The 11,796-nt window shown below is 37.5% G+C and overlaps 1 protein-coding gene across 1 annotated transcript; it reads left to right on the forward strand.

Annotated features, from left to right (window-relative positions):
• Positions 1 to 955: 955 nt before the first annotated feature.
• dpep1 (dipeptidase 1) lies at positions 956 to 11,199 on the forward strand (the record flags this gene model as incomplete). Its single annotated transcript, XM_079264349.1, has 10 exons — positions 956 to 1,080; positions 1,580 to 1,706; positions 3,313 to 3,445; positions 3,544 to 3,694; positions 6,364 to 6,433; positions 7,226 to 7,402; positions 8,315 to 8,399; positions 8,517 to 8,592; positions 9,040 to 9,175; positions 11,020 to 11,199. 10 exons carry the CDS (start codon positions 956 to 958, stop codon positions 11,197 to 11,199), a joined length of 1,260 nt encoding a protein of 419 aa, XP_079120475.1.
• Between the last annotated feature and the right edge of the window lie 597 nt (positions 11,200 to 11,796).

Here is an 11,796-nt window from a genome sequence, read left to right on the forward strand (position 1 = left end):
AGTGGGGGCAACAGGTGTGAGACGGAGGAGAAGGAAAGGAGAAAGAGTAAAAACGTGCCTGAAAGATGGAGGAAGAAGAAGAAGACGACGACGATGGCGATAGAGGAAGGGACTGCTGAGGGACCAGCATATTCCTGGCCCTGGACCAAGCGTGAGTATGACCAGCAAGTTTAGGATCCAGAACAAGAGGCTGGCTGCAGGGCCAGGCAGGAGGGTTTTCCTCCTTGTGAGTCGTACACTGCCATGTTTGCTCCTCTCTGCATGGAAACGTGGTGCGGCAGGACAGAAGACTGCATGAATGGACACATCGCCACAGAGAGGAGCACCAAGCCGCACAGTGCACATTTTAGAAGACTGGTTGAAGGATGGGGTTTAAATATTTTAACCTTTTAATCTTTTTCTCTTTTTCAATAAACCTCTTTTTACTATTTCAAGGTTTAGTGGGGGGGATTCTGCTCCCCTTTCATTTTAAAAGGACCAACGTGGCTCAGAGGACTGTTAGTTTTACCTGTTTTTATTTTATTTATTTATTTTATGTTTTAACATGGTCCAGCCACCTGTCATTAGCTGCCCATGTTGGTGATGCTTGTGTTTGAAAAGTCAAGTTTCTAAATGCCCGTTTTACAGAACTGCCAGGATAGAAACAGAAAGCTGTCTAAAGTACTGTCCAAAGGGTCAGTGCTGAGCTTTAAAAATGCAGTTAAATGGCACATTATACATTAACCTGAATGGCATGTCTAACTAGTGATAGTTTTGATCATGTTTGAGAGAAAGTGGTGCATTTATGACTCTAGGCAGTAAAACAGGAGGAGCTATTTAAAGGCATTAACCTGTTTAAACAGCGGAGAGAAAACTGTAAGAGAAGTCGCAGAGACTTAAAATAAGATTATATAACGTGATTTAGTAGTTATTAGAATCTGATTTGCTCTATATTAAAACTGAATTTAAGAAAAAGATGCTGACTAAGGTTATTTGGGGGTCATGTTTAGCCTTGTGGATTGGGTCCTGTTCTGTCACCTTGGCTCAGGATTACATGACCAAAGCTCTTCAGCTGATGTCCGAGGTGCCGCTCATCGATGGGTAAGTGGAAATATCTCATGCAACAGGCAACATGACATCTACTGTTCATTTGAGCAAAAGCAATAAATAAACATTTTACATTCAGCAAAGAAGCCCATATGTATGTATGTGTGTGTGTGTATATATATATATATATATATATATATATATATATATATATATATATATATATATATATATATATATATATATATATATATATATATATATATATATATATATATATATATATGTATATGTATATATATATATATATATATATATATATATATATATATATATATATATATATATATATATATATATATATATATATATATGTATGTATATATATATATATATATATATTTTAAAAAGGACCAATTTTACTTTCTTCTGTTAAGTCACAGTTGATGATGCAAATAAATGTAAATAAATAACCGTGTTTTACAAGCTTTGATGTTTTTTTCTGATTTAATTTCTTTTTCATTTATTTATTCCCCTTTTTATTTTCTCCTAGCCATAATGACCTGCCTTGGCAGCTTCGAAAACAATTCAACAACGAACTCAATAAAGTGGATCTCAACACACTAACAACAACACACACCAACATCCAAAAGATAAAGGAGGGACGGCTTGGAGCACAGGTACATGGACCAGAAAGTAATGAACAGCTGCTCTGTCAAGAGGAAGATATGCTTTAATAGCTGGTCCCCTCATCCTGTTTATACATGCAACAGCTTTATCATAATGAATTAATCAGAAAGGGATGCTGGTCGAGTACAAAGCATAGGGTATAAGTTTAAGACCCTTAATCTTTTTGTATTTTGATTAAGAGTAATCTTAAAAAGTATTTATTTTCATCATTTTCAGTTTAAACAGTGTTTTTCATAAACAACACAAAACTTTATGTTTTTTAGTGCCGTTGTGGTCTATAAGGTGTTTTTACAAATTGACTGAAGTGTAACAGGAGCAGCTCTGTCTGCAAAAGATCTCACTGTGGACGGTATCTGCAAATGGAAATAAGACATAATGCTGAAAGAACCTGTAGAGCTGGGGTCACTGACTCCGGTCCTCGTGGGATACTGTGCTGCAGAGAAGTTTCTCTACATTAACACAACTGATCTGAATCAAGTGGTTCTCCAACAGCTTGTTGTCAAGTGCAGCACATATCTTAGCAAATTATCAATATAAGTCAGGTGTGTTGCTGCAGAGACACATCTGAAACCTGTAGGACACTTGTTGTGGAAATTTCATGTTCTAACTTAGATTTTCATATATTTCATAATCCTTAGCATGTAATCATCTCTGATTACGGCTTTGTGGGCTTTCTGAAAAGGTCATGATGAACTAACTTAAGCTTAGTTACAGTGTCTGCTTATTCACTTTTTAGACATAACTAATGTGTAGAGACCCTGAGACGTCTACATTCAGACATCTGAGATCTGATTAATTGGAACACTCTCTTCCTTATAGATTTTCACAGCTAAGGAGTCAGATACCATGGTGCCATTAGGGAGATTTTAACTTAAGGGTCAGTCTGACCTAGCTTTTTAAGCAACCACAGACATTTCTTGTTCAGAATAACACAAGTTTATGACATGTAATTGACGTACTGTAGGTGAGGGCTTAAAAAAATAGTTTTGTGTAGAACTCTTCAGAGCATTTCAGACTTCCGCCCCATTGGACCTCTGGGCTGACCCTCCAAACTGCAATTTGTATTATTCTGTTCTTTCTTATTTCCTGTTCAGTAAACTTTAATCTTTTTCACTTCAGAACCAGACTCCTCGTCACTGACAGACTTTTTTCCATAACACACTCAAGGACTGGGGTTGATGACCAGTTCTGTAGACCAAATAGATGGGCTGTAAAGTATTTAATTAACCATGAAGAAGTGCTCAGGTTCACATTTCAGCAAGTATTTTAACAAGACAAAAAACCAAAATGTTGTGCCAGGAAAACACAAAAACTTCAGAAAAACTCGATAGTCTTGCCCAGCCAGCGTCTGGCCCTGAATCTACGAGCGTCTCCATGGTGAGACTTGAAATGGGTGTGCACTGAAGCTCCCGTCCAATAACAGAAATGTCAACAAACACTCCAAAATCAATTGCTTTTCACTGAGGAGAACTCTGTGTTCATGTTTTTTTTTTCTATAGACAAGTCTGAAACAAAAACTGGAAAAACCTGTAAAGTTCAGAAAACTTGATCCTGATCTAGTTCTGGGAACTCATTCATTATTTGCTTCTGTCTCAGTTCTGGTCAGCATATGTACCTTGTGAAACCCAGTATAAAGATGCTGTCCGCCAAACACTGGAGCAGATTGATGTGATTCACAGGATGTGCCAGAAATATCCAACAACCTTCAGGTTTTCCACCAGTAGTCAAGGCAAGGTGTTGGTTTATTATTTCCTCCATTTAAACAGCTGTGATCACCTGTCTCTGTGTTCCTGTTGGGTAACAAATGACTCTCTTATACATGCGCAGACATCATAGATGCCTTCCGTTCAAAGAGAACCGCCAGTCTGATTGGGGTGGAGGGTGGCCACTCCATCGACAGTAGCCTGGGTACCCTGCGCACCATGTATCACCTGGGTGTCCGCTATCTCACACTTACACATTCCTGTAACACACCCTGGTAAGAACCTGCGATGATGCACATTTAAGCCTTCAAGCAGAAAATAACGCAGTTTGCTGTTTCTCATGAGAAAGAAAAGCCAGATATTTTAAGGATGGTAAAAATGTTGTTTCTGTTTGCCTGAAAATGATTTAAGACAATTAACCACTTATTAAAGTATAGCAACATTTTTATTTGATGAGTTTAGTCACATTATGTGCACTCTTAGGTGATTCATTTGATAATTTAAAATCATTTTCTTTAACCAATGTTGCCAACTAAATGAGGTTGAATGAAAAATGCAGTTGCAGAAAAAATGAGAAGAACTTTGTTTTTCAAACAAATGTGCTTTTAGTTGTACCAGGCATTAAAGATGGACAGAAAAGTTTGGTAAATAAGGGTGGTACAATAATTTTTTCATGAAAGTTTTCATGTTGAAGTTCCTCAGATTTGCACTCAACTCATGTAACTCAAACATCAGCATTGCTGCTTTAGCGTTGAATGATGTTTCCAGTATGTTTTAATAAATGCATGAAGGTGAAGAGATGATATAGATACTCAGTGACTTCCTCAATTTAAACTCCCTCTCACTGTGGTTTAATTAGGTCTTTGTGGTGCATTACTATCAGTTTAGGTAGCATTGTGGAGAGTACGGGGGATTCCTGCAGGGCTGTTGTGCCATCATATCAGGTTACCTGAGTAGTCAGGCTCTGATGTGCTCTCTGAGGTAGACAGCCACAGAGAGGAGAGATTACTTCACTATTCTACATTTACCGTAGGTGACTGAAACTTTATAAGCCCACTTTATAATCCTACGTTTTAACTACTGTTCCTCTACTGATACTTTGTTTAACCAAAATAATAATTTTCCTCTATATATACTTAATTTACTCAACCACAAACTAGGTTATGTCAGAAGATAAGTTAGTGTCACCATAGTTACTGTAAAACTGAATAGTTGAATAATGGTCCCTTTCCTTATCTGCCTTTCTGGAGAAGGCCAGTGTGGGCACATGTGTATATGAAAGATCAATTTCTAAGGTACAGTGCAGCGAATGGCAGGGGAGTCCAGTTCCAGTCTTCCAGGATCACCATAGGTTTTCCATGAGTCCCTGTTGCAACACACCTGACTCAAACTAATCAGTCATTGTGCAGAACTTCATTGACTGTTGAATCAATTTAACGCAGTGTTTCTCAATTCCGGTCCTCAGGCTCCCCTGCCCTGCATGTTTTAAACATGTTCTTCCTCCATGAGTCAGATTATTGAACTTCCTTCTCAAGTTCTTTGCAGCCTGTTAATGAGCCCTTTATTTCATTCCAGTGTGTTAAGGTAGGGTTGCCTATAAAACATGCAGGGCAAGGGGGACTGAGGACCGGAATTGGGAAACACTGATTTAATGGAAGCTAGGAGTGTTGGAACAAGGATACAACAATATTTCTGCAGGACAGCAGCCCTCGAGGACTGACTTAGGGCCCCCCTGGTGTATGACTTTTGAATTACAAAATGTACTTGTAAATTAGAGGGACCCCCGTGTAACTTTTGGCCACTGGGGGCGCTAAACCTGTAACTTCCCAAAGGTCACAGGGCACTTTAGTTAAACTAAAAGCTGTCTCCATTCGTGACACTTGCAAAAAAAAAAAAAAAAAAAAAACACTCACTCAAAGCAAACATTGTTCCAAAATTTATATATTTTTATGTAATTTATATAAATTAAAGTTTTGAGTATGAAATGAAGCAGTAACTTTGGCACAACTCATGTCAGTAACTTACAGTACAGTAGTAGGCTATTGCTTCCTATTTCCTATGAAATCCATTAAACTAAACTGTACCAGTTGCTAATAATTGTGTTACTTCTGTGATATTTACAGGAATTATAGTAAATGCATTTATTGCATATAGGCCCCACTTGCACAAAATCTCCAGGGAGACATTGGCTTTGGCCTGTCACCAATTAGCTTCCACTAGCTGCATTTAGCTTCTCCTAAAGAGTAAAATAAAGACAATGTTATGCAGCATATCAGGCACTTACTGACATTGTTTTGAATAAACATTGGCTGAAGAATGTAGAAAAAGTACATCATATGTTGGTTTGTTTGCACAGCAGGCATAGAGCTAACGTACCAGTCTAATAATACTGAGACAAGTAGAGAGTGGGATTTGCATCCACGTTGTTCTTTCATTAGGCTCTAGTGATTGAATTCTTTGCCAAGGTCGACTCCTGGCTTTGCTCTGGAGCCGTCCCTTTCCCCCCTTCTTTTTCTCCCCTCCTCAGACCCATTTTTCACCTTCTTACTTCATTCAGCCATGACAATCTTTTGTTTGTAGAGGAGGAAACTGTAGCCCAAATCAGAGCCTTCTGTTTATAGAGGGGGAGCCGTAACACAAAGTGCTCCAGGTCACATGATCCCATGAAAGAGGCTCCACTCCTGTAAAGCTACAATGTCTGGTTTCTGAAGAGGGTAGCCTCCTCGGATGGCCAAAACACATCTATTACTGTATATTAACCTCAGAAATCATCCATAATTACTCACATTAAACCAATGTTTAGATCAAAGGTTACACAGTATCCCTTTAAATTTTAAAGATCACATGTTTATGGATAGAGATGTATCCATTGTCTTTCTTGAGTCAATCCAAGAATTAACTTTTACTTTATTATGGAAACATTCTATTTTTTTTTTCTTTTTAGGGCTGACAACTGGCTTGTTGACACTGGATCAGAACCATCCCAGCACCATGGCCTCTCTTCTTTTGGCAAGGTCAGAAGTGGAAATAAGAATGGGAGAATTAAACTTTTAATGTAAAATTATAATACGCAACAGATTTGTTTTGTGTATTTTGTTTAGTTATAACTTTAAAATTGTTGCAAATTGTTACGTAATTAAAAATAAAAAAAACCTTCAAGGCACTTTCTGCAAAAAAAAAACAAAAAAAACCTTTATTTTTATTGTATTATGATACAGACTGAGGATGTTCTTTTTTTTTAATGGGAATCAACTAATAGAATTGAGGTGGTTTTATATTTATTTTAAAGAGTGCAATATTTATTCTGATTTCATTTTCATATTCATTTTTATTTCTACCAAATCCTAAAGGAAGCACTGCAAATAAATAGTTATACAAAAGCCAGAGAGAAAAACAAGTAAAGTGAGACATCTGACAATTATTATTTGATAATCAGTATTGCAGTAAAACCATTTTACAGTAAACATATAACACACATTCCACTAATAAAGCCGATCTGCTGATGGGAGAATAGTGGAAGCCACGGCTTGGGCTCTTCATTACCACCAGCACCAGTTAAATGTGTCCATTTTCTTGATAACAAACAAAGTTAAATTAAAAAAAGATTATTATTACAGTGAGAGAACAGAAAAAACAAAAGAAACTATTAATTACCCTAAAGTACCAGTCAAAAAACAGTCACCATTCACATTGACTTGTTCAGGAATATAAAGCTGCTTGACTTGCACTGCAAGTTTCAAACTGATTGCACTGAAAATAACATGAATTTATTATTATCATAACATCACCGTTCTTTTCTACAACAGCAACTAATTGTTGAAATGAACCGTCTGGGGATGCTAATCGACCTGGCTCATGTGACGGTAGAAGTGATGAACCAGGTGCTGAACATGTCAAAAGCTCCAGTTATCTTCAGCCACTCCTCAGCGTACAGCATCTGTCCACACAAGAGGAACGTTCCAGATGATGTTCTCCTCAAAGTGGTGAGTCTGGCAGACAGAATGTAGGAAGCAGGACATTCGCTGAGCAGGGGATTAGCATATCAAACAGTTTTCCTATTTTGGGAATTATGGTAAATCTTTAATGTTTGGGGTTTGTATTGACTAAAATGTCTGAGTTTTCAGAAGCTTTGTCCCACTTTTTGTTTTTTTTTCTGTCCTCTTTTTAGTGATCATAATAAGATAAAACACTTAAGCTTTGACCATAAATACACTGTATTCTACTACATGTCACATTTTAACCTTAAGTTTTAATCGGTGAGTGCACATGCCAAATGTAGTTTAAAAGCAGCTTTTGGTGAGTGGAAATGTTCTGGAGAAGAAGTGTAGCTTTTCACAATATAGAAGTAAAACTTAAATGTGTACATAAACATGGTCATTTAGTACTTAGGTTACAACATCTGTGGTGAAAAGTAGCTATGAATTACTTTTGTTTATCTAAAATCAGCTGACAGCCTGACTGCAATTATGAGTCTACTGAAACTGTAAAGTTAAAAGAACATCCAGCATTTCCTTGTTACCTCAGATAACAAATCCATAAATCCTCTTTATGACACCTTCCGATCCCAAGAGAAAACAGGTAAATACTTTTATTCATGTGACGCGTTCTAAACGACTCTGACCAGCTTAAAGTCAATTAAAAAAAGAACAAAGAGATTGTGGAGCAGTGAAACATTTAAACACATAAAAGCAACAGAGTTCAATAATCTTGTATTACCCTGAATGGGATAAAGGCATCTCTTTGCTGGATCACCTCTTCCATGTTGCTCTATACAATATCAGTGTAGCGTCCTGTCTACCCAAGCAGAAACAAGAACTTCCTTCCATCCAGGAAGGATGAGCGCTTTCTGATTATTAAGAGTTTCATTGTCATGTGATATCTGTTTTTCTCTCCAGAATGAAACTGGAGGAATTGTGATGGTGAACTTCTACAATGACTATGTGACTTGCAGCAAGACAGCTAAACTCTCAGATGTTGCTGGTAAATTACTGTTGACACAGCTGTAAAGTAGGCAAATATTAACACTGCATGAAACTCTCATAAATTTAAAAAAAAAACAAAAGAAAAACATTCTTTTGTTGGCTGCTTTCCTTACAGATCACTTTGACCATATAAAAAAAGTGGCCGGTGCAAGAATCGTCGGTTTTGGTGGAGATTATGACGGAGTTACCAGGTCAGTTTTCTCTTATGACCAAGAAAGGGTGACATGTCTTTTACCCATAAGCCTCTTGTTATAAACTATGTATTCATGTGATCTAACAACACTTCACCTAAAGACCAGCAGCTCTGATGGAGGTGTGTGTTGCCCGGACACACAGCCTTGATGAGTTATTCTGGAGGAGTTTGAGACTCTTCAGCTGTTGAAAGATAATAGCATGTTTCTTTCCCAAGCTTAACGGCACATTTAGTTCTTGCTCCTTTGGCAATGAATGTTTAATCCAATCTGACAGGAATTTCTGAAATTTGATTAAAAATTCATTTTAAATGAGCTTGAAAGATTACAGCACAGAAGAGCCATAAGAACTGGGGTGTAAGGTAAAAATGCCTTGAAGAGTCATTTGTAGAGCAAGGCCTGAGATGACAGCCTCTTTTGGAAGTGAATTTTTCTTTTGTCTTGCAGACTACCAGAGGGTTTGGAGGATGTGTCAAAGGTGCCCAGTCTGGTGGCTGAACTACTGAGGAGAGGATGGACTGATGAGGAGGTCAAAGGTGCGCTTGGAAATAACCTGCTCCGGGTCATGAGAGAAGTTGAGAAGGTAACACACAAACTCTGCGAATAACTCTGGTATCGTTCCTAGCCCTGTGTGAAGATCAAATTATGATAGTTATGTTTAGCAGAGATGGTTGTGCAAAGGGTTAAAATCACTTTGAATTGAGCATAACACTATCTCCACTAATATTTGGCTTACACACATTTGAAAACAAATTTTTATTTTTTTGTTTGTTTTTTCAGTCATAAGCAAGTTTTTTTCTACAATTATCCAAAAGTTGCATGAGATGACCAACGTGCCCCTAATGTTTGTGTGGTCACAATGAATTTTACGTTTTGATAAGCTGATAAAAGTCTTGACACCTAACTAGGCTTTGTCCAGAGGTAAAAACATCCTACTAGTATCTTTAAAGCTGGTGCAGATCATAGTTTAAATGCAAAGTGCAGATAACCTTTGGAGATGTCAGCAGAGTGAATGAGTTTCCTGTGGAAAGAGACAGGAACACCTATTTCTATGTTTCAAGGCTTTATATCAAACAGGTTGTTACTCCAGAATCATATTTGCCATATTTGAATATAAAAGTGCTACCAACCTTCACTTCATGCTCTTAGCAAAACAACAATTTCCAAAAGGCACTGAAATGATCTTTAAACTCTAAATCAAATGCAACTTCTGAAATATGTTTGCCAGTTGGGAAAATGATTTGGAAATGAGAAAAATACTATAACTCTGCAGGGATAACAGGACAATTCTGTCGAATTAAAATAAGACAAGAGTAGAAACAACCCAAAGGCTAAAAGCTGAGATATTTCTGTTTAATTTATTCTTACCATTTCAATGCTTTTGATATGGGGCTGAAAAGACTCAGGGAAGATTAATGGAATATATCAAGAGGTTTTAGCAGAGTGGGCAAAGTAATGAAGAAACATTACGTGTTCCTCTTGCATCTCCTAATGGCCTCTTTGTCACCGTCTCCTAAACACAAATGAGGGTGCAGGTCCTCTGATAAGCTGGTAGTGATCTGCATGACCAATGTAACCCAGGGTGCGCCTGTCAGTCATCTCACACAGACATACGCTGCTGCTGTTTGATGGTGAAAAGAAAACAAACCATTCTCAGGTTTGCTTTTATAGAAAAAAAAGAAACATGGTTCTCTGGGCTTAAAGGAGCTACCTGGATAAAATGTCGAAACAGAATTGCCACTGTCATGGCGGAGGGGCACAAAATCTGTGGGTTAAGCTTCAGTCTATGATGAAAGGCTTTTACTGCATGTAGGGGAATGTGGATTGGCTATATTTCTAAAATGGGTGCAGGTATAAAAAATAGACTAAAGGAGATGCTCTGAGTTAATAATTGAACTCCTTTCTCTCTTTGGACGTGGATACATTTACTAACTGTTTCATTAACTGCTTTTTAAAGACAAACTAAATGTCTCTTTTTGTTGTATTTCAGCATTTGTATTTTGTACATGTCATTACCATTTGCACATGGGAAAATTCTTGACTGAATCCCCCAACCTGGTTTCTACATAGTCAAATCTCACCAATTTCATATTGGAAAAATTCTTAGAAACTCTCCCGAGGCACATAAGTGACGATCAAACACATTTTGGGAGAAATTTTGTATGTATATATATATTATATATATATATATATATATATATATTATATATATATTTTTTTACTATTAAATCCACTCCTATTCCTTCTTTAAGTGGTCTCTGCTGTTATGTGAGGGTAGGAGGACATGAACATAAAGAGATCAGAGGAAACCTGTAATAACTTCAAGGTTGGAGAAAGATTCGAGTACAGACTGATCATAAAACCAAAAAAAGAAAAAATAATAATAACTTAGACAAACATATTTAGTGTTTTTTTTCTGTGTGTCAGATTCGTGATCATATGGCGAATGAAAAGCCCGATGACGTTCCCATCCCATACGACGACGTGAAGAACCAGTGCAGGACGAGCTTTGGTTACTCCAACACTGGAGCTGTTCATTCACTCAGCATCGCAGCCCTTCTGCTCACACTGGCTCTCCAGCATCTTATTACATTTACACTTTATTAGGATGTTTATCAGTACGACGGACTGCATGTGTGTCAACGGTTAAACAGAGTGGTAATGAAATCTGGAAACATTTGTAATATTTAATGTTACACAGATCGTTTCTTTTCAAGTTTATATGGTTTAACTTACAACTGGAGCAAAGTTTGTCAGCTGAGTCAAACTTCTGGCTCATCTGTTTACATCCACCATAAAACCATTAAAGGTGGCTGCAGTGGTGAATCTTACAGAGTTCAGTCAGGGTTACTATGGTAAAAGAGAGGCCACGTAAGTAAAGTCTTTATGGACAAACAGCATTTGTAAGTCTTGGTTTAGACCTCTGGTCCTCAAAGGCCACAACCCTTGAAATGAATCCGTCATTGTGCAGAACCCAATTGGCTGTTGGATCCATCTAATGTCAGCCGGGTGTTTTGGAAGAGGGTTACACAAAAAACCTGCCGGACATATCCCTTAAGAAGCAACTTTTGACACCCTCGGTTTTGACAGAATAACAGGAAGTGGTCCAGATTTATATGAGCACAGCGCTCCCTAGTGCTCCAAGCAATGTACTACTACAGGACGCCTCCTTCTACCAGTAATTTGGTTTTGTTGAGCCATCAA

The sequence above is a fragment of the Telmatherina bonti genome (genome assembly GCF_933228915.1).
Source record: "Telmatherina bonti genome assembly, chromosome: 1".
NCBI classification, from domain to species: domain Eukaryota; kingdom Metazoa; phylum Chordata; class Actinopteri; order Atheriniformes; family Telmatherinidae; genus Telmatherina; species Telmatherina bonti.